Source organism: Mus caroli, unplaced genomic scaffold (assembly GCF_978045245.1).
Source record: "Mus caroli unplaced genomic scaffold, Mus_caroli_1 scaffold_9, whole genome shotgun sequence".
NCBI lineage: Eukaryota > Metazoa > Chordata > Mammalia > Rodentia > Muridae > Mus > Mus caroli.
The window spans coordinates 65,276,812-65,300,097 of NW_028227264.1; the positions used below are offsets into that span (position 1 = coordinate 65,276,812).

The 23,286-nt window shown below is 45.7% G+C and overlaps 1 protein-coding gene across 1 annotated transcript in view; it reads right to left on the reverse strand.

Annotated features, from left to right (window-relative positions):
* Reep3 (receptor accessory protein 3) overlaps positions 1–23,286 on the reverse strand; it is a 90,643-nt gene that overhangs the window by 20,414 nt on the left and 46,943 nt on the right. The window contains exons 3-5 of the mRNA XM_021173853.3: positions 11,180–11,256; positions 7,440–7,560; positions 6,406–6,519 (exon numbers count right to left, since the gene is read on the reverse strand). Coding sequence (XP_021029512.1) covers positions 6,406–6,519; positions 7,440–7,560; positions 11,180–11,256 — 312 coding nt within the window. The remainder of the gene's footprint in view (positions 1–6,405; positions 6,520–7,439; positions 7,561–11,179; positions 11,257–23,286) is intronic.

A 23,286-nucleotide genomic window follows, 5' to 3' on the forward strand; every position in this document is an offset into this window, starting at 1 on the left:
TGTGATGGAGGAGAATGTCCCGTGGTGGAGTTGGTGGGGCCACAAACTATGTCCAGTTGAGAGCTACCATTCTGGACATGTAGCGGGTTTTAGAGATAAGATGTCAACCCAGGCCAGGCAGTGGTGGCACACACCTTTAATCCCAGCACTTGGGAGGCAGAGGCAGGCAGATTTCTGAGTTTGAGGCCAGCCTGATCTACAGAGTGAGTTCTAGGACAGCCAGGGCTACAGAGAAAAAGCCTGTCTTGAAAAACCAAAAAACAGGGGCTGGTGAGATGGCTCAGTGGGTAAGAGCACCCGACTGTTCTTCCAAAGGTCCAGAGTTCAAATCCCAGCAACCACATGGTGGCTCACAACCATCCGTAATGAGATCTGATTCCCTCTTCTGGAGTGTCTGAAGACAGCTACAGTGTACTTACATATAATGAATGAATAAATCTTTGAAAAGAAAAAAAAAAAAAAGAAAAACCAAAAAACAAAACAAAAAGATAAAAGATGTCAACCCCTTTATAGATGAGAAGAATATTTAATCCTTATCAGTATAGATGATTTGCATACAATTGCATACACTCATGGCTGTTAAGTGGCAGAATCCAAACTTAAAAGAAAAAAAAAAAATCAAGAACAAAGCTGAGTGTTCTAATCTGTTACACCAAACTGTTCTGTGGACGGTAGGAAAATGGGTTGAATCCTGCCACACCCCCCACACCCCTGCAGAAAAGAGGATGAGGCATGATGGCTGAAAAATCTCAAAATCCTTTCACTAACAGAAAGTCATTAAAACAGATAGCAAGAGGTCAGGGATTGGACGCCACTGGCAGTGGTTTAAAAAGCCAATTAGACTTCAGCAATTTTACTGCAGAGCTCTAATTTATACACATAAAAACTGGAATTGGTCTCTTAGAGAGGTGTACCGAGAAGAGCGAATCCTGAGTTGGCCAAAGGGGCCAACACTTCTGCTCTTCACCTGCCCTTGATTGCACGGGTGGACGGCGGTCAGCTACATCAATGCCCCCTGCATCTCCCACGTGTAGGCAGGGATGTTGAGCAGGCTCAGCAGAATCCTTGAAGGACCTTCATGTATTTGTGCTTTGCTCAGCCAAAATAAACTTGTGCCCCGACCTTGTGAACAGATGCCTGGTAATGAGGCCAGGGGACTGAGCAAGGTTTCCTGAAAACCGCTTTACGGTGTAATAAGTGTTCTGATTAGATTCCTGGTTTCACTCTTGGCATGCTCAGGTGATTCAACCTGGGGACCCTAGGGAGGAAATTACTGTTCTCTAAATGTCATACGAAGAGCGCAAGTTTTCACCCCTAAAAGATATTTCTAACAAACTACGTGTTATTAAAAAAAAAATGAATGCACACATTTTGCCATCGTTCTTCTCCCGGTTTCTCCTCAATCCTGACCGATTTCTTAGTTTGGTTCCAATTTACTTGAATTTGAAATGTCTGCCTCAGTAAGTTCTTTGGTAATAAGGCTTTTGTAATATATATGAAGTCTCCACAGATGAAACTAATCTCAGTCACTTAAAAATAAGCACAGTATAACCAGAGGCCAACAGAGCCAACATGACGTAGTACTCAACACTGTTACTATTTTTAATAGACACAACAGAACCAACAATTAATCGAGTGTCCGGAACTCCTGGAGTCATCATGAGAACATGACATCACCTCACCCACAGATACTTTTTTTTTTTCTTAAAGACCCAGATCATCACCAGCAATAGGGATGTGAAGTTCAGTGGTGGGCTTGTTTCACAGCACTAACTCTGATGGTTTTGGAGTCTCTGTTTCCTGCCTGGGAGGTGGAGAGATGATTTTGAGTCATTAACTACAGAAGTGAAATCCATGAATCACAATGGAGGAAGTAGGGGCTGGAGAGATGGCTCAGCGGTTAGAAGCACTGACTGCATTTTCCCAGATGGTCCCGAGTTCAATTCCTAGCAACCACATGGTGGCTCGCAACCATCTGTAATGGGATCTGATGCCCTCTTCTGGTGTGTCTGAAGAGAGCTACAGTGTACTCATAATAAATAAATAAATAAATAAATCTTAAAACAAGTAAAAAAAAAAAAGAAAGAAAGAAAGGAAGAAAGAAAGAAAAAGAAAAAAACAAAGGAGGAAGCAGATGCAGGACTGTCTTTTGGGACATTTTTATAGAAAAGTCTCTTTGTGAGATATTATTACTTAATAATAGAGGGTCTTAACAGACAAAAGACAGGTTACATATTTCAGTTGGCAATCCAGACACTGGCTACAGTCAGGAAGTAAGGAGCCGGTGAGGCCACAGAGTCGAGCTGTCTGCCCTGCTGCTGCACCAGCTCCTGTCTTAGACTGGGCATTAAACAGAGAGATGTTAAGTGTGCAACATATGGGCCGGAGGTTGGTAAAAACCGGTGAAAGCAAGCTATGAGATGAAAGGAGGGGATAAGATTAAAATAATACCACGAGGTTGCTGAAGTCCCAGGAAGCAATGACAGGATTCGTAAATACACATCAAGATAGGGTGAACCAAACAGTTACACTATTTAATGTGTCTCAGGAGCTGGAGGGATGGTTCAGTGGTTAAGAACCCTTGCTGTTCCTATCAACATGGTTTCGGTTCTCAGAACCCACATAGCAGTTCACAACAACCTCTAACTCTAGTTCCAGGGGCCCCAACATCTGCTTCTGTCCTCTGTGGGTACCAGGCACATATACGGTGCACCTACTTACAAGGAGGGAAACACACTAGAAAGGATTTCTAAGTGTCAGGCTGAGAACTGCTGGGATTTCTTTCTGTATTTTATAAAACAAGGGCCTCATATGTGTGCTCAAAGCACATTTGAAGTTGAAATTGAATCTGCAGTTTCCCACACAGGGTCGTGTTGAAGCTTTCAAATAAGACTCGTTCGGAGATGTCCTTGAGGTGTAAATAAATATAATCACAAGGGCCTGCAAGGTCGAGCCATGCTAAGCTTAAAGGAGAAGGGGCAAGCCATTTGTCATCACACCCCTGTAGAGGAACGCACTACTCTAAACCTGCTAACTGGTGTTACAAGCGTTCAAGCGCTCCCTTCTACCTCCCAAGATCACAGTCGTTAGTTAAATCGTGTTCTTTTTACTGCCGAGCCGGGCCAGGTTCCATCACTGGACTTTGCTTCTAATATAATTTATGCTGCTTTGTCCACACAGTGTTAATAATTGCCTTTTTGGTTTCCATTTGCTTAGTTGTCCTACTATGTGCATGTTCACCAATACATGCTCATGGTGCTAGGGGGACACACGGCTGCACAGGCATGCACCGTCTGTACTCCGTGAGTTCTTTGTGGGTCACACCACACACATGGCTAGGATAAGTATCATCCATGCACAGCATCAAGCTCACTCTTGCCTCTATGCTTCCATTCTGTGCTTCTTCCAGAAGCATCTCTTTCGGCACTTTCGATCCACAGAATCCGTTTCCGACTGTCTACACTTGGACTTGCTGCAGAGTCCTGGGGAATTCATCATCTCCCCTCTGGGCTGGATAACCTATTTTCCAGATTTCACCGGTTTACAGTTTTCCCTCCTTTTTTTCTTTTTCCCCTCTTTTAAACTTTGACAGAACATATCCACCCCGACAAAGTATGTGCAGTTGCTACATGTTATGAGTTTTCTTGCATAATATAAAAAAAAAAAATTGAGCCGGGCAGAAGTGGCGCACACCTTTAATCCCAGCACTTGGGAGGCAGAGGCAGTTGGATTTCTGAGTTCGAGGCCAACCTGTTCTACAAAGTGAGTTCCAGGTCAGCCAGGGCTACACAGAGAAACTCTGTCTCGAAAAACAAAAACAGGGGGCTGGTGAGATGGCTCAGTGGGTAAGAGCACCCGACTGCTCTTCCAAAGGTCCAGAGTTCAAATCCCAGCAACCACATGGTGGCTAACAACCATCCGTAACGAGATCTGGCGCCCTCTTCTGGAGTGTCTGAAGACAGTTACAGTGTACTTACATATAATAAATAAATCAAAAAAAAAAAAAGAAAAAAAAGAAAAACAAAAACAAAAAAGCCCCCAAAAAACAAACAAAAAAATTTACTCTTCTTTGATTATTTTAAATTCACACCTGATTGACAGGCTTGCCTATCACAGAACTTGGGCCTGACCCACATGATGGCATCTTGGGTGATGTCATCACCGGTGACTGCACACCGGCTTCGTGATTCCACTGTCACTAATTAGAAATTTACTGCTGTTCTGATGCTAAGTCATTTGAACATGATTGTGCTTTTAGTGTCTGACATGGAAGAATTCTAGCTTCCTTGTTGGTGTTTGGAGGCAGGGGTTGGGATGGGGGTGGTGCCGCTCAGAGATGGGCCCTTTGACCTGGAGGCTCCCTGCCCTGAACATACCGGAGGACTTATTTTTCTTTGATGATCACATCCGTCCTCTCCTTTCACAGGGTCTGACTGTGAAAGATGATTTATTTCCTGGGTGGTCTTTTTGGTGGACACGTGATCAGCGATGTATTTTCATTAAGCAAGAAACAAAACCCAAAAAGCTTCAATAAGCTCAAAATGTTGCTGTGTTAGTGTTTATCCATCTATTTTAAAGAAAGAAAACCCCCTCACAAACCCAGTAAGAGGAAAACTATACAATAGTAAGCACTGCAACATACGACTATAATCAATAACCATTATCAATATAGTTATCTACATATTGAATCTCCACTTAGCCCTCACTGCGATGCTGCTAGGAACAGCATGTGGATTTCTCGCTTTTTGATGATATTAACTCTGACAGGTGAGCCAAAGGTCTCTCTGTGCACGGAAAGCGCCCTCAGGTAACATCACTCTCTCGCTGCTGCAATTTCATCGCTGCTTAGCTGAACTGTATCTTTCCATTGCATAGGTGAGTTAGAAACAGTCTGACCTGATCTGTAGAGATGGCTCAGCAGTTAACAGCACTACATGCTGCTGCTCTACAGACGACCCAGTTTCAGTTCCCAGCATCCACATTAGGAGGCTCACAGCTGTCTGTAACTCTAGCTCCAGGGAATCCTACACTTCTGGTCTCCATCGGCATACCCGCGCTCACATGCATACTCACACAGACACACAGAGACATGCAGACTCACAGTCACACAGACACACACATACAGGCAAGCTTCTAGTATCCATGGGCACCTGCGCTCACATGCATACACACACACACACAGACACAACAGGCACAACAGGCGCACACACACAGATAAGATTCTGGTCTCCATGGGCTCCTGCACTCACATGCATATCCACACAGACACAGACACACACAGACACACACATACATGATAAAAATAAATCTTAAAACAACAAGAAACAAGGAAAGGGCTTGACGGGAAAACAGAACACTAATAGATAGCCCCATCTTATTTCATATTAGTAAACCATTCGCATGATGTTAAGATTCCCGGGTTCCCACTATGAGCAAGTGCTGCGCCATCAGGTACCTCACAGACACATCACCCTCACACCCTCCTTTTAGACACAAAGCTCCCCAGGCACACATAAATTAACAAATTGCTCATGGTAACATCAAAGGTCATAGCCAGCACTGTGAAGTCTGCTCTTTTTTCTTTTTCCCATACACCACACACTAAACTCAGTTATGCTATGCTACTGAAAATAAGCCACACCAATTACTCCATGCAAAGAAATCTGAAAGCCAGAATGAGAGTTTCCAGAGAAGGCATTCCATCGGTTACTTGGCTTGAAAGAAGAGCTACGGCGTTAGAGGCTCGCTGAGTAAACACCCAGTTCTGAGAACACACTTTTCACATGCTTTATTCTGAATAATCAGTTACCTCAAATTGGTGGAAGTAGAGATGTAGAAGTAAGCCAGAAATCCTAGCAAGGCAGTGCAAGAGAGAGAGACAGAGAGAGAGAACGAAACATCAAAGATACAGAGAAAAGAATCGTCATCTTTACTTAAGGTGACTTATCAAAACTATGCAAGGTTAAAAGGGGAGCTTTGTACCCCCAAATGACATTTGCAGGGTTTTGGTTTGGTTTGGTTTGGTTTTTTGAGACAGGGTTTCTCTGTGTAGCCCTGGATGTCCTGGAACTCACTTCATAAAACAGGCTGGCCTCGAACTCAGAAATCCGCCTGCCTCTGCCTCCCAAGTGTTGGGATTAAAGGCGTAAGCTACCATGCCTGGCCCGCAAGTATGTTTTATTAGCTACTTCTAATGTCATAATCAGTAAGAGCCTTGGATTCCCAAGTAGGACAAAAAATGAAGTGTTAAAATATCATTAAAATCACCTACTTGTTTATTTCATTGTTAGAATAAATATGAAACGAAATTCTGTCATAGCTTTATAATGATCTAAAATAAAACTAGCTGCCTCTCTGCATCTGCTGACAAGAAGACCCTGGCTAAACAGACACAGGCAAACTTACCTTCACTGCTGCTGTGACTGCGGCTGCAGCAGCTAAATTCAAACCTTGCCGTCCAAAATTCACCATTGTCTCATAGCCTCTTTCTTTGGCTTGGACGATATAATCATCAATTTCCTGGGGGCAGAAAAATTAACTGTAAAACTAGGTGTGGTAGCACACTCCTGAGATCCCTGTAGGGAGGTATGGTCAGTTAGAGCAGAAGTTCAAGGTTATCTTTAGCTACTTAGTAAATTCAAAGCCACCTTGGGCTACAGGAGGCCTTGGGGTGGGGGTGGGGGCGGGGGGGGGGGAATAAATAAATTAAGCTGGGTGTGGTAGTGCAAGCCTTAAGCCCAGCACTGTGGACAGTCAGATCTTTGTGTAAATTGGAGGCCAGCCTCATCTACATAGGGTGTTCTAGACAAGCCAGGACTATACAGTAAGATCTTGTCTTTTTTTTTTCCTTTTTTGGTTTTTCGAGACAGGGTTTCTCTGTGTAGCTATCCTGGAACTCACTTTGTAGACCAGGCTGGCCTCGAACTCAGAAATCCGCCTGCCTCTGCCTCCCGAGTGCTGGGATTAAAGGCGTGCGCCACCACGCCCGGCTGTCTTTTTTTTTTTCAAGACAGGGTTTCTCTGTGTAGCCCTGGGCTGTCCTGGAACTCACTCTGTAGACCAGGCTGACCTCGAACTCAGAAATCTGCCTGCCTCTGCCTCCCAAGTGCTGGGATTAAAGGCATAAGCCATCACTGCCCTGCAAGATCTTGTCTTAAAAACAAAAACTGGCTAAGAATAACAACAACACACCAATAGATGCTAGTTTATTCAGGTTTTATGAAACAGGGTCTTACTATGTAGTCCTGGCTAGCCTGGTATTGGATATGTAGACCAGGCTATCCTCCAACTCAGAGATCTACCTGCTTCTGCCTCTGGAGGTGTGCACCACCTCCCCCTGTTAGTTTTATTTAGAATAACGTTAAGAAGCCTCTGGATGTCACACGTGCTGACACACACTCCTTAAAGACAGTGGGGAAGTAACCGTGCATCTCACTTACCCTTTCCTTTGATGACAGCAGGGGATGAAGGAACTTTCTATAGATTAAACTCGCCCCTCTAGTGTAGGGCGACAGCAGCCAGATGACGAAGGCAATCTTCAGCTCATAGTACAGGGGAAACCTAACAAGAAGACACCAAACAAAGAAGCAAGGCTTGCTACGAAACAAAATAACAAGTGACAAGGAAACGGCAAAGTGTCTGTTTCCGCTGACAAGGGAGACGATCATGGCGGAATTTACTGCCGAGTTCATCTCGTTCAATCACAGATAAGTTCACAAAAGAACTCAGCCACCCTTGCAGACATCTTGCTCGGGACAGCACCTATACTGACTCCGGTGGCTCAGGAAGGACAAACTGCCATCTAGACACTGCAGCTCTGGACAGCCCCAGAAGTATGTGACAGACCCACCGACCCCAGGGGACAACTCCATCTGTCCCTCAGCTTCCTCAGAACTCCCTGATAATTCTCTCTCCAAGTTCCAACTGCAGAAGGATGGTGTGGGAATTACCACTAAGGGAGACTGGCAGCCAACGAAGTGCCTTTCCTGTGTGTGGAGTTACTTCCCCAACCCTGAATCATGCAAACTGACTGGCTAAAACTAGTGAATGTGGCAGAGACAAGGTAAGTCTTAACTGCTCTCTGACTCTTCTGATCCCCCAACCTCTTGCTTTAAGCTTCTGCCATGGAAATCCTTTCTTCTGCCGTGGTTCTGAAGCTTAACGGAGCCGAGGCCAACACTGCTGCAATCAAATGCCTGCCTTGGGGACACTTAGGAAGACATCGGCGTCTGCTGTTGTAACCTACTGTGCTTCACAGGGCTGTCTGCTGCCACACTGAGAGCTAAGTCACACAGGGTGAGAGAACCACGAGGCAGCAGGATACAAAGAGCCCCAAGTCTGAGTTCTTGTGGTAAGGCAGACAGCCAGGATCAGTGAGGAGCGACAAGCGCACAGTCAGCAAAGATTCTCTTCCTCAGTGCATCTTAATGGAGGGCATGGACTCTCACTATTGAAAAACACAGAATAAGCCCCAACCGCTGCGCGTGAGCATGCAGGTGTGTACGACGTATGGCAGGGTGTGAGCTCCCATGGCACATGTGCAGAGATCAGAGGACAACTTTCAGGAGTCGGCCCTCTCCATCCAGATGGAACTCTGGTAGTAAGACATGCGTGGAAGGCATCTGGCCAGAATAAACTGTCTGCCCAGACCAGCTTTTAACATCCAACACTTTCTATATTTTCCAATAATGAACATAAGCTATATTTGAAATTAGAAAAAAAAAAAAAAAAAAAAACAGAAGTCTTTAAAAAAAAAAAAAAAGACTGTCTGGGCTGGGTGGGGATATAGCTCAGTTGGTAAAGGGTTTGCCTACTAACATTTGAAAATCTGATACCTAGCAATGTGCTAACAAACTAACACGCATAGTAGCACATGTCTGTAATCTTAGCACTTAGAAGGTAGAGGCAGCAAGATCAGGAGTTCAAGGTCAGACTTGGCCATATGAAATCATGTCTCAAAATAGATGAATAAAGAGGGGAAGGAAGGAAGGAAGGAAGGAAGGAAGGAAGGAAGGAAGGGCTTTAATCCCTGAAATGGCTGAGAATCTTTCGTCTGTTCTTCAAAACCAAGAGAAAATCCTCCTCCATCTACTCCAAAACCAACAAAGAAAGGAACAGGGATGGAGGGAGGGAAACATGTGTATGCTGTGTGTGTGTGTGTGTGTGTGTGTGTGTGTGCGCGCGCGCGCGTGCACGCACATGCGACACTTGTGCCTGCCTGTAGGTCCCCTAGAATTGAAATCACAGTGAATGGAACCACTTCTTCAGCCTCAAGGAAACCATTTCAAATGAGAAAAGAAAAATGGAGGAGAGTGAAGTCTGGCTCTGAGTATATGCTAAGCATGTAGGGAGTCCTGGGTGAGGAGAGAGAGGAGGAGGCAGGGAGAGGAAGAAGATAGGGTCGAGGAAGAGAGGGAGACAGAGGATGAAAGGAGGGAAGGAGGCAGGGAGAGAGGGAGGGGGAAGAGGTGGGGGAGGGAAGGAGAGAGAAGAGATTGCTTAGCACTAACTCATAAATGAGGACAGGTTAAGAACGTTTAAGTCTGGCCAGCTGTGATAAGCCCTGCATTTAATCTCAGCACTCAGAAGTCAGCTGCAGGCAGAGCTCTGTGATTTCAAGGCTGCCCCCAGCAATTCCAGGAGATCTTGTCTCAGGACAAAAAAAAAAAAAAGACTATTGAAGTCTAATGGTGTATACTTTTCCTCTATGTGACAACATGATGGAATGTTCTAAGAGAATGAGACCAGAAATGATGAGACCAGAAATGATGTAAAGCAGATACAGGAAGGAATAGAAAGGGACCATCGAGTTCAAGTGGTCACTTATAGGTACTGCAGTCTGATTATCTATTATCTATCTATCTATCCATCCATCCATCCATCCATCATCTACGTATGATCTATCTCTATCAATCAATCAGTCATCTTTCTATCATCTATCTATGTATCATCTATCAAGCTATGTATCAATCTCTGTATCTCTCTCTCTTTCTCTCTCTCCATCCATTTGCATTAGTAGCCCAGGTAAAGAAAAGATAGCTTGGTTAATTTCAGTTCCAGTCTACGATGCATGGTAAGTGGAAACACAGGCAAAGTTTCGTTTTTAGAAAGAAGACTTGTAGTGAGAACTTTAAGAAAATATGTTTATTTTAATCCCAGGTGTGAGGTATGGGGTTACTTCAGACTGTCTACAGCAGCGGACTATGCCTTGCCCAGAACTCTAGTAGGGGCAGGTTTTGCCAGCTGCAGATAGTTTCTGGGATTGTGCGACGTTTGGAATTCTGGGGACTTTTCAGAGGGTACATAAATGCTAGGGCCCAGAGAGGAGTGAGTGGGGGTTGTCGGTTGGTTGCTGTTGGTCTCAGTTTGTTAAGTAGTCGTGTGAAAGAAGGAGAAAGAAGAAATTAGATATTGGGATGACAAAGATCAAACTTGCCCCAAGGAACTCAACACTTCTCATCATCAGTAGTAGTAGTAGTAGTCTAACATGGCCCTCTTTCCCCTCTACCCCCTTTCTCTCCTATCTAGTGTTAGGGTAGGGGGCTGAAAGGGTGGAGAAGGGTGGAAGAAAGAAGAACCCACAGAGTAGTCAAAGTCAGGCTGCAGAGACTTCTCCACTGGCATGGCTGAATGCAAAGGTACTTGGAAACAGCACGTGAGGAGACTCGAGTCCTTATGTATGGGTCCTGTATAAACTGTGAACTCAATGAGGGAAGGAACATGTTGTAATTATGCCTCCTGTTGCTTGGGTAGAGCCGCCAGGGCGCTGCTGCCGAGTGGGTGGGAGTCCCCGTGGCTGCTGACATGACGTCTCAATGTTCGTGTCTCAGAGCTCTAGGGCTGGGCCGGGAGGGAGGGCTACGACCAGATGCTGCGGATTGGAAGAGTCATTTCGGAAGCCCTCGAGAAAAACAGTCTGAACTCATGAGTGTGGAAAGCGGATGACGACAGCCAGGTTCTCTATTTTAAGACTCTGGTGGGAGTGGGAGGTGGGCAGGGATTAGCACAGTGAGCTGCCTTCGAGAGGATGAGCTCCACAGAAAGCGCTGTTGTCACGGGGAAAACCGAGGAAGAAAAAGATGCTGGGGAATTAAGTTGCTTGATCTATTTTTCATGGGGGTGTGGAGGTGGGACAAGGATGGGATAAGAAAGCACCCGTGTCCCTTGGAGCTGAACTTACCATGCAAGTGTCAGATCGGCCACCGTTTCAATGACAGTGTAGAGGGCAAAGACGATCCAATACATCATCCAGCGAACCTGGAAGTCAGAAAGGCACCCATGAAAGAATTGGCCAGGATGACTGCAGGCCCTCCCACCCGAACGCCAGCATCTGGGATGCTCAGGCAGGAGGATTCCCTCTGAGTGTAAGGCTAGCCTGTGCTACACAGTGAATTGGATAGTAGCCTGGCTGAAAGAAATTATTTGCTCTGAATAGTTTTATATAAATACACACATCTCTGGATTTATACTGGGGCCTAGTACAGAGGACGGTGGTTCAGTTTTTGGTTGTGAGCCTAGCCTTTAACGGCTGAGCCATCTCTCCAGCCCGGTGGTTCAGTTTTTAATGGGTTTTATGTATGAGTTTGTGGCCCGATGACACCAAGTATACAGAGTCAAGAGCAAATCTCTGAGGCCCGATACAATGTAACTAAGAAACCAGAGAACTGTTTAATGCGTACAAATATAAAATGGTCCAAGACACGATGGATGACATGTAATGCTCATTGGTCTTTAAATATTTGCATTATTTTAGGTGTGAGGATGCACATCTTTAATCCTCGTCCCTGGGAGGTGGAGGCAGGTGGATCTGGGTTCGAGGACAACCTGGTTTACATAGCGAGTGCCACACCAGCTAGAGCTTCACAGTGAGACCTTGCCTCAAATAAGTAAGTAAGTAAGTAAATAAATATTTGTATTCTTTATTTTTCTACGGACAGAAATTGTTCACGGATCAAAGATCAAAGATGGTTACTTCCATTACTGGGAAATCCATAAAAGCAGTCATGCAGTGTGAGAATCCAAGGTACAGCAGCAATTTGGGAGTTTTGATTTCCTGCCTGCTGACTGAGGACACCCTAGCTAGTCCCTCGCCCTCAGCTGTGGCTTGGCACTACACACTTTCATAGGCAGATGCCACATTTGTTATTCTTAAACTCAATCACTTAGATGCATACCTATTTTTCAATACTAGCAGATACATTTTCAAGTAGGTTCAGGTTTTTTATTTGTTTGTTTGTTTGGTTACTTGGTTCCCTATCCAACAATATAAGCAAACACACAACCCCACAGCAGCCACTGGACTAGGGACTGCTACGCAGATAAAGTAGCAATAATGCCTTTGACACCTCTATTATGGATGCAATTGCTTCTGTCCTGGGTAAGTAGCAGAGAGGTAAAAGGGCTTTCTCTTTGCCAGGGAGTGGGTCCAAGCTGGCTGACTCTGGGATGGACTAGAGAGCTGTACCTTACACAGAGGGAAAACCGGAGGAGCCCAGTCAAAACCATTGTTTCCTTCAGTCTGGTCCATGCCAAATGCCCTGAGAAGCAGCTAAGTAAAAATATTCTTACTTAAAGTTAGCACACACCTAACTTGTGTGGGTTTGTCGCATTTTCATATGTGCCATGGGCATGGGGCCCTGTTCTGATATGCCCTTACTAACTACTCAGTTCTGAGATAGATGTTTGTCTCACTATCTCACGGACAACGGCAACAACACGTGACTCGAGGCTGGGGCTTTAGTGAGTGGTGGAGGGCTTGCCTTGGATGTCTAAGCCCTGATACTCCTCAGCTCTGCAGACACCTCGACAGTCCCTCTGGAACCGGAGGTATGGGCGGTTGTGAATCGCCATATGGGTGATAGGAACTGAATCCTATCCAAGAGCAGCAAGTGCTCTTATTTGCTGGGTCAGTTCTCCAGCTCTGTTGTCTCTTTTCTTTTCCAAGAGGAAGAAAAGAAGGTATTCTTTTTGTAGTTAAACTAAACCATCACCAAACTATATCAACAGTCTATTGTACACATTTCCCCTGTGGTACTGACTGTATATTATTATTATTATTAAAGATTTATTTATTTATTATATATAAGTACACTACAGTTGTCTTCAGACACACCAGAAGAGGGCATCAGACTTCATTACGGATGGTTGTGAGCTACCATGTGGTTGTTGGAATTTGAACTCAGGACCTTCAGAAGAGCTCTTAACCACGGAGCCATCTCTCTAGCCTGTATTTTATAATTTTTTTTCCTAGACAGATCTTGCTTTGTAGCCAAAGTTGGCTTCATGTGTGTGACAATCCTCCTGCCTCAGCTTTCTGAGATTACAGGGATGTCTGGCACTGGGTATAATTTGATATAAACAAAACCTATGGTATGAATTTATCTTTTTTTTTTTTTGGTTTTTCGAGACAGAGTTTCTCTGTATAGCCCTGGCTGTCCTGGAACTCACTTTGTAGACCAGGCTGGCCTCGAACTCAGAAATCTGCCTGCCTCTGCCTCCTGAGTGCTGGGACTAAAGGCGGGCGCCACCACGCCCGGCTTGAATTTGTCTTTTGTGAATGAATTCCTTGACTGTGTGCTCCCTAGAATGTAAAGGGATTGAATTCTTATCAGAAATACGGACCTTGCATGTCACTAAGCTTGGGCAATGATTAAATGTCACTGGGTGAGCCTGTGGTGTTTGGGGGAGCAACCACAGAGAAAGTCAACCTTGGCAATGTGTTGTCTGATCTAGCTGGGATTTTACACGGAACAATTACTCAGCAAAGCCTTATGAAAACTGCACCTCAAGGCCACCCAGCCTCTGTTTAAGGTTTTTCCCAGAGGAAATGCCAAAAGTCAAGGCTAAAAAAAAAAAGGGGTGGGGTGGGGGTAGGACAGCTCCTAAAACTGTACCTAAGGACACGTGAAGACAAAGTTCCACACTGATAACAAAGCACAGCACTAGTGTTTATATTAGTAAGTTCTGTGAAAACCATCACTTTGACTGTCCTCGGCGTGTCCACAGGCCCTTCTGTGTCTGTAGGGAATGTTTCTCCACCCCTGCAGATCCAGTGTGCTGTCACTCCAGCTGAAGTCTCACCGACAAAGAGGCTTAGTGTTTGCAGATAACCATGACGCATGCTCTTGTTGACGTGAAGTCATCTCCAGACTACTCAAAATGCCTAAAAGGATGCAACTCCTTCCTTCTCCTTCCTCTTCTCTGCAGGATCCTGAACTGTTGATCCCCCTGCAAGTGCTGGCATTATAGGGGTGTGTTACGGCGCCCAGCCCCATAATCATTTCAAGGTAGCTCACTTAATGGCCACAAAAGACATTAAGTGCTTCTTCCACGCCGGGCGGTGGTGGCGCACGCCTTTAATCCCAGCACTTGGGAGGCAGAGGCAGGCGGATTTCTGAGTTCGAGGCCAGCCTGGTCTACAAAGTGAGTTCCAGGACAGCCAGGGCTATACAGAGAAACCCTGTCTTGAAAAACCAAAAAAAAAAAAAGTGCTTCTTCCTAAGAAATATGTCTCCAACAAGGCAATATGCACACCTTAGCACTAAGTTGACTACCACACACACACATACACACACACACACACACACTTTGACTCATCTTTCATATAAAACATGATACAGTTAAATCTTTTTTTTTTTTTTTTTGGTTTTTCAAGACAGGGTTTCTCTGTATAGCTCCAGCTGTCCTGGAACTCACTTTGTAGATCAGGCTGGCCTCAAACTCAGAAATCTGCCTGCCTTTGCCTCCTGATTGCTGGAACTAAAGACGTGCGCCACCACACCCAGCTGATACAGTTACTTCTTAAGGACAGAGCAGCCATCATTAGCAAGACATGAACTGATACAACTATATTCAGTGCATGGAAAAAGACACAAGGATGGACTGGCCAGATCTGGCTCTGGAGATAAAGGAGCTTGTCACCAAGCCTGACGACCTCTTGACTTCCAGCTCCAGCACCCACAGGGGTAGGAGAGACACTTCTTCCTGCAGCTGTCCTCTGACCTCCATGCGTGCTCTGCGGCCCACACAGGAACAAGCCCAGGCGTATCCACACAAACAAATAAATGAAACTTCAGTAAAGACGAGAGGCACAGCTGGCAGCTTTGGCCCAGGGGTTTTTAATATTCTCACGAGATAACATTGCTACTGAAATTATGAGAATATCAGTATCAGATGATGGATAAGAACATTCTAAGGAATCTAGGTGAGAGGAAGAAAGCCTCCAAGGAAGAAGCAAGCACGCATCCTCTTCCAGGACAAAGGGAAGAGGAAGGAAAAAACTTGCTCATGTGAGGAAGCTGCCTTGATGTGAGGAAACAGGAAAGAGGGCTGAAAGGGGGTGGACACTTCTGTCTCTGCTCTGGGGCAGGAGGGCGGTCACATGTTAAGATCTCGGTCATGCGTGACTTTGGGAAGAACAAGAAAGATCTAGAAAAGGTTTTCTTCTGTTGATTTTGTTTTTGAGACAGGGCTTCTCTGTGAAGCCCTGGCTGTCCTGGAACTCACTCTGCAGACCAGGCTGGCCTTGAGCTAAGAGATCCACCTGCCTCTGCCTCTGCCTCTGCCTCTGCCTCTGCCTCTGCCTCTGCCTCTGCCTCTGCCTCTGCCTCTGCCTCTGCCTCTGCCTCTGCCTCTGCCTCTGCCTCCTGAGTGCTGGGAATAAAGGTGTGCAACACCAGCTGCTCTCAAAAAGTTGCTTTTATGGGTAAGGAAAGGTGCTGACTGACCAATGACGCCTTCGACTGCTTGGTGTTAGAACACGGGTGTGGTGAGGGGTCTAGGGCAACAGAGGAGAGGCACAGGAAGCCTGAGCACCCCACTTCTCAGCTCCCCTTGCAGGCACGTGGGGCTGAATGTTCCATTCTCATGTACACAGTATGACCTGGAGTGGTTGGTGTGTACCTCTAGGCTTTTCCTCTTGCTGCTGGCTAGCAGGGAGCACAGTAGTCTCGGAAACTGTGTGTTGAAGGGGAGCACAGCTCAAGAGCCTTGGTGGGGGGGGGGGATTCCTCTCTGGCACAGAACAGAATAAATCCCCATATCCCCCTGTCACCACGTTCTTTGCTGTAGTCGCAATCAAAACATCTTAGCCCATAAGTGAGGCCCCACTCTAATCTTCGGGAACTGAGACTGGGGCCATCATAGCAATGGTTCTAGAATTAGCTATGCACCCGCCAGGGCCTATTATGGGCTAGCTAGTGCACAGCTAATGACTGGCAGCAATGGAGACTTGGAGAACTGTCTTCAGGGGCTCCGGCTGAGATCCCCTCAGGGACTCTAAGTATCTGGGAAGCAATGGGAGGGTAGGAACCATGACATTTTCACACAGCAGGCTGAGACAGAACAAGAGGAAAACCATTCCACGTTATGATTGTGATCCCCCAGGAGGAGTGGCTTCTGACTGAACGTGTTAACTCTTCTAGCGTTGCCATTGTATGTGAGGTTAAGCAATCTCTCTCTCCCCTCCCTCATCATCTTCACGAAGAGGGAAAAAAATCAGATAAATCGTCGAGCCTTGCAAAAAGCTGCAAGTAAATTTATTCTGAAAGGCTGGTGGAGCGCCCAAAGGTTAAAGGTCAAGTTAACACAGCCAAGGTGCTGATCTATACCCCACTCTGCTTGCTTTGCTTCCCTGGAGAGGGCACCTACACGCCTGGGACAAAATCAGATGGTTAAAGGTCTGACCAAGAGGCTGTGGGCGATGGCTCTGTTGGTAACGTGCTCCCGACATGTAAGAATGAGGACTTGGGTTTGGATCACCAGCACCCACATAAGAGGCCAGGTTGGGGGCTAGAGAGATGATCCAGCAGTCAAGAGGACTGGGGTTCAATTCCCAGCACTCATGTGGTAGCTTGCAACTGTTTATGAGTCTAGTCCTAGCAGGTCCAACACTATCTTCTGGCCTGCACGAATGCGATGCACAAACATACGTTCAGGGAAAATACTGATACGCATACAAACAAACAAACAGAAAAGCTAGGTGTGCAGATGTGCGTCTGCAATTCTAGAGACTGAGGGGAGCAGAAACAATCAGTTCTTTGGGCTAGCCAGCCAGCCTGGCTGAATTGGCTAGCTCTTCTCGCAGAAAGAATGAGACAGGCACAGGCACAGACAAACAGACACACACACACACAGAGAAAGAGAGAGAGAGAGAGACAGACAGACAGACAGACAGAGAGAGAGACCCTATCTCAAAAATCTTTTTAAAAAGTTTTAGTTTTGGACCCTGGGACAAGGGACTGAGGTGTATATTTTACACCAAATCAAACCAGGCTTCCAGGTTCTCCCAGCATCCCTCAGTCCCTACCTGGCATACTCCACCCCCAACCCTAAATTTTCCAGCCCAGGGGCTTGGCTGCCCTTCCCCCAGAGGCTCTTTCTCCTCCATTTAATCTAGACATCTTGGTCTCTCGCTCTCTCTTTTGCTCTCTCCTCCTCTGGATGTACCTCTGAGCTACATCCTCAGCCCGTACACAACCTCAGCATCATTCAGATGTCAAAAGAAATTCACTTGCCAAGGCAATAAGCCCCCTAATTAGGCAAGTTCTTTGAAAGATTAGAAAATCATCTGTGATATGAAACCACAGCACCTAAAGTGACATTCCGGTGACACAGTACACGGGCAGACGTTCCCTGACGGCGAGCCAGCACTCCCTTTATTATTGCTACAAATCCATAAGGTTTTGATAAGCCTCAGCATTTCAAAAATCCAGACAGTCATGTGATGGAGTGCTTAGCTTCCCTCTCCCGGAGGGATTAGAGGACATTTAAAGCCCGAGCAATACAGTAAAATGAACACGCCCAGAGGCGAAATGTACTACCAGGAGACCATGCTCCATTTAATGAGAACTCATTTACATGATCCTGACCCTGAAAGAGAAGTGGGTCCATTTCATGGGTCTTTTAACATTTTTCAACAAAAGAAGTTTTTATGCTCTATATCCTCAGGAAAAAAAAAAAAAAACAGAACAAAAAAACATTTTTATGAAGATCCCAGGATAAACAAACAGAGCACTGGAAGCCCCGTTACTGTTACTGTGAAACCTCCCTCCCAAGTCCCAATGCAGAAACTGGAAGCAGGAATATCAGGACACAGCCCGAAAACATGGGGGTGGAGGTGGAGTAGGGGTAGAAGTGTGGGTGGGGGTTGAGGGTGAGCTTGAGGTGAGGGTGGGGGCAGGGTAGGGGTGTAGGTGGGGTGTGGTTGAGGGTCAGGGAGAGATCACCTCATACGCTATGTGTTTTAAGAGCCATGGATAATGGGCATGTGTTAACTAAGAAATGTTTTTTTTTTCTTATATTGTTCCTTTATATAACTTGTTCTTGTTATGCCGGTACTAGAGTGGTATCATAATAGCAAAGATGATAATGTGTTCAGTGATACAACTGTACTAACTTACAGTGTGTGATTAGAAAAAAAATGGAGCTGATAAGTTGATTTGACAAATATTACCCCAGGTCTATTGTGCACAGAGACTTTGACATGAGAGAATCACAAGCTGTTATCACAAGGTTCTCTGGCTCCAAGGGAGCTCTCATGGTAGGGTATGAATAGAAGAAGACATATAATTAGAATAGAGAGTTTAATCCACATATAACTACTAAAATCCTCATAGACTATGTGTTATTCACTGTTTTGTCTGAATGACAAGGGAAAGGCTCCTCCCCCTCCCGCCCCCACAAAGGTCATACATAAATCTGTGCACTGTAGTTGGCTTATATAACACCTGCCTCAGCCATTTCACTGAAACAGGAGGGAGAGATGAAGCCTGTCCTGTCCACCATGTTCCCAGGACCCATGCCTAGTGAAGCGGGCACAGAACGATCCTACTCAACAATTTCTGCTTTCTGGGGGGAAGATCTATAGGCCAGGCTGGCATGGACCTCAACTATGGTTATAGCCTAGGAGTAGTGGCAGCCTTTCTGAGCACTAGGATTATGGGAGTTGCCAGTCTGGGTTCTATCTTAAAATGTAAGGTCTGGTGTCCTGTGAGAAGGGAAGTGTCTAGTCAGTAAAGTTCCTGCCTTGTAGGGCAAGCCCAATGACCCGAGTTCCATCCTTGGAAGTCCACATCCTTGGATGGTGGATAGAGAGGACGGACTCTATGAAGTTGTCTTATGACTGCCACATGCTGACTAAGGCAGTATGTGTCCACACATACACACATCAAGCGGGCACACACGACAATAATATCCAAAATGAAAAAGAAAGTCAGGTCTTAACTGATAATACTTAAATAAGTAACTATGAGCCGCAAGTAGCAGTCTATAGCATACGGAAAAAAAGAATTATTTTGTCAATTATATTCCACATTATCAAGACATAAAGAAATTCTGAGAGGCAGGCGGATTTCTGAGTTCGAGGCCAGCCTGGTCTACAAAGTGAGTTCCAGGACAGCAAGGGCTATAGAGAGAAACCCTGTCTTGAAAAAACAAAACAAAAACAAGAAATTCTGCACCTTTTTGGAACCACAGATTCACTGACTTATAAAGCTACTAATGCTGGTCTTAAAATAAAAAAAAACAAAAAAACAAAAAAAACCCAACCCCCCTCATTTGTGCCTAGTGATTTCAATTAGATGAAGCAAAACTCATAAATGCTAAAATATGCTCCAATGGGGAAAAAAGAAGGGATTAAAAAAAAAACCCAAAACAAAACAACAAATAAAACCCCCAAACTTTGCTGAATCTGAAAAGAAATAAACACTGCTGGATTTCAGACCACCCAAAGAGAACTTTATTTTCTGGCCATTATTAGCTTCTCGGTTGAGTCAGTTCTCCCAGAGCGCTTGTGGACACTGAGTACTGGGGGGTGGGGGTGGGGGTGCGGCGGCCGCGGTGGGGGTGGGGGATATGGAGAAATTCTCAGATGAGGGTTCCTTAGAAATGGCAGAGAGCTGAAAAAAGATCTCTTCTGTTTCGTGAACAATTATGCAATAATTTGGTTATTTCACAACAATTTTCTCCCCCTTTAAAACAAAGAGGAACAAAATGTGAGAAATCAAATTGGAAAAAAAAAAACCAACAAAAAAACCCTTCCTCTTTTATTCAACCCAGATGGCTGTGCCATGGGATGTTTCTCAGAGCTGTGCCAAGTTAGAGGCACGGTAGAAAATGAGCTAGCTTTCAAGTCAGATTTAACATGGGTAGAGCCTGCATGTGAACACGTGGAGTCTGTTTGCTCTGTCCTCGTCTCTTGACTCGGACTCCTGGGATTGAACTTAGGTCACCTGCAAGGGCACTTATTTACCTGCAGAGCCATCTTTCCAGCCCTGGCCATCATTGATGAACATAGACGGAATGTTGGTTTACAATGGTTTAGCGCTGGGCTTCCTCTGTTTGGAGGTGGATCTCTGCCCACTGTGTCTCACGTGGGTGTTTTAATTGCTGTCGCATTTACCATGACTCCTGGGTGGGAGTTCCACAGTCCCACAATGAACCCACAGCAGCATGAGTAACCTGCAGTTTCGAGTTCTAGCCGCCCCCCAGGCCCTACAGAAGACCCCGTGGCTCTGAAGGACAGAGCTGTGCTTAAGGCATGTGTGTCTGGTATGGAAACAGACGTAGCCCTGTGTGTCTCATCCCTGATCTCCTCGGTGTCCGAGAAACCTGGGAGAAGGAAAAGTTCAGAAACCTTTCAAAAGGACAATTAATTTAAAAAGTGTTGAAAACAAGATGCAAAATTTAGGACCGGCATCCAGGAAACCACTCCCAGGAGCACAAGGGAAGGAAAGAGCGACTTCTCCGCCCCAAGATAACTCTTTCCGTCCCAGTCGGCTGGGAATTCATGCTTCACCCCCACCCCCTTTGTTTAAAGTCCTCTTGATTTATTTGGGATAATACAGATTTATAAGAGACACTGCCTTGTTTAACACCGTACAGAACTTCTCAGGGCTTTAAAGGGGGTGGGGGTGGGGGAGAAGCCAATCCCTGACACTAGAGTGGGTCATTTGGCCATCTTGGAGATGAACCTGGCACATCTGTAGGCTGTACCCCCCCCCCCCCCGCGTTTCTCTCTTCCTCTGCATTTCAACATCTCAGATCACTACTTTTCTCATCTGAGTCACCCGAAGGGGTGGTACCATTCCACAGGCATCTCAATCACAGAGAGGGAACGAAGGTCCACACTGAGTCTACCTGGAGTCTGGGCCAAGATTCTAGGACAGTGGTTGTCAACCTTCCTAATGCTACAATGCTTGAACACAGTTACTCATGTTGTGGTGACAACCCCTCCCCCAATCATAATATTATTTTTGTTGCACCTTCCTGTCACTTTGCCACAGTTATGAATCGTAACGTAAATATTTTTGGAGAAAGAGGTTTGCCAAAGGGGTCGCAACCCACAGGTTGAGAACCACCGCTCTAGAGGAAACCCCACAGCACGAAGGGTGGCTACCAAAGGGGAAGCCTCACCCACAGACACCAGGCCAGCCTCAAAACGTGGAAATCAAGAGGAAGTCTGACTCAACTTGTGTGGTTAACTGTGTTAAAACGTGTTGGTTATAGTCCACGTTGTTAATCGATTCATATGTTCCTAAAACAAATAACTTGTCGGTGCCCAACTGTATTTAAGAACTTATTGTAACTTTTTGTTGTTGTTGTTGTTGTTGTTTGTTTTGTTTTTTCGAGACTGGGTTTCTCTGTATAGCCCTGGCTGTCCGGGAACTCACTTTGTAGACCAGGCTGGCCTTGAACTCAGAAATCCGCCTGCCTCTGCCTCTCGAGTGTTGGGATTAAAGGCGTGTGCCACCACGCCCGGCTGAATTTATTGTAATTTTAGGAAGCACAGTTTGGTACACGGTAGGTGGTGGAAGTCTGCCCAAGGAACACTTTTTTCTCTTTATTGCACCCTCACTGCCCCCACTCCACCCCACACCCCCATCCCATCCCCGTCCCACCTCCCCACATAGTCTCTATGTAGTCCTGACTATCCTGGAACTTGCTTGGTAGACCAGGCTGGCCTTGAACTCACAGAGATCCACCTGCCTCAGCCTCCTGAGTTCTGGGATTAAAGATGTGTGCCATCACGTCTGGCCAGCAACCTCCTTTTTATTGAGCTAATGGGACTCACGGTGCTGCTTTCAAACTCTGTTTGTTTACTCCAGTAACTTTTCTTGCTTCCTCTCCCAGTGTCCTTCCTCCCTTAAAAAGGCCATTTCTCATCACAAACTTACACACCACAGAGTTAAATCTAGATTCTGTAATTCCAGCACTCCTACTGTGATCTAGGAGTCAGAGATGGCAGAATGAGCCAGAACCTTATAGTTAAGCCAGCCCAGAGTTCATAGCCTAGTGACACAACCAATATAGACCCTACCTCAGGAACAAGGTAGAAAGAACCAACCCAGAGAGATCTAAGGCCCACATGCCCGCAATTTCTCTGTCTCTGACACACACACCTCCAGAGGATTCAAAACAGAGATAGAGATAGAGATAGATAGAGAGAGAGAAGATAGTCACACCTTTAAAAAGTACCAATCTTAAGCCAGGCAGTGGTGATGCACTCGGGAGACAGAGACAGGCAGATCCCTGAGTTTGAGGCCAGCCTGGTCTACAGAGTGAGTTTCTGGACAGTCAGGGCTACACAGAGAAACTCTGTCTCGAAAAAAATAAACAAACAAACAAACAACTAGAAAGTACAATCTTTGGATGGAGGGTCAGGGTTCAGGGTTCAGCTCATGCACAGAGCCCTGGCTTTCTTCATTTGGGAGCTGGCTGCAAGGGCAGAACTACTACACTAGCACCTGCATTTTAATAAGATCCCAGGGGGATGGACTCAGATTCTGTAGCCCAGCATTACCTGGGGAAGGGGCTCAGTGCAGCAGTTCCTCTCACAGTACCAACCAGAACAAAGGGCAACACTGTGACATTGAAAGAAGAGAGCTAGGTCTGGAGAAGAGATAATCATTGCAAGCATTTAAAATGTTTTCGTATTTTCAGAACACTCTATGTATATCACCATTAAAATAAAATTAAGAGCCACCTGGGGTGGGGGGTGGGGGGAAGGAGCCACCTGTGGCAGAAGTATATGAATTTGAGGCCAGCCTACACTACATTGTAAGTTCCAAGATAGCTTGGTCTACAGAGTCAGATCTCATCTCAAAAAGGAATAAAAACAACCACTACTATTGTCATAAGGTTCAAGGCAGTAGAAAGAGCCTTTAGCTTTTAGGCCAGCCCTCAGGAGGGTGTTCTTGGTACCAATCAGCTTTTCACAATGGCGGGAAGGGAACCCTGTCAGGACTCTCTTCCTGAAGCTCACTAAAAATATTCTGTTGTTTCTCCAAC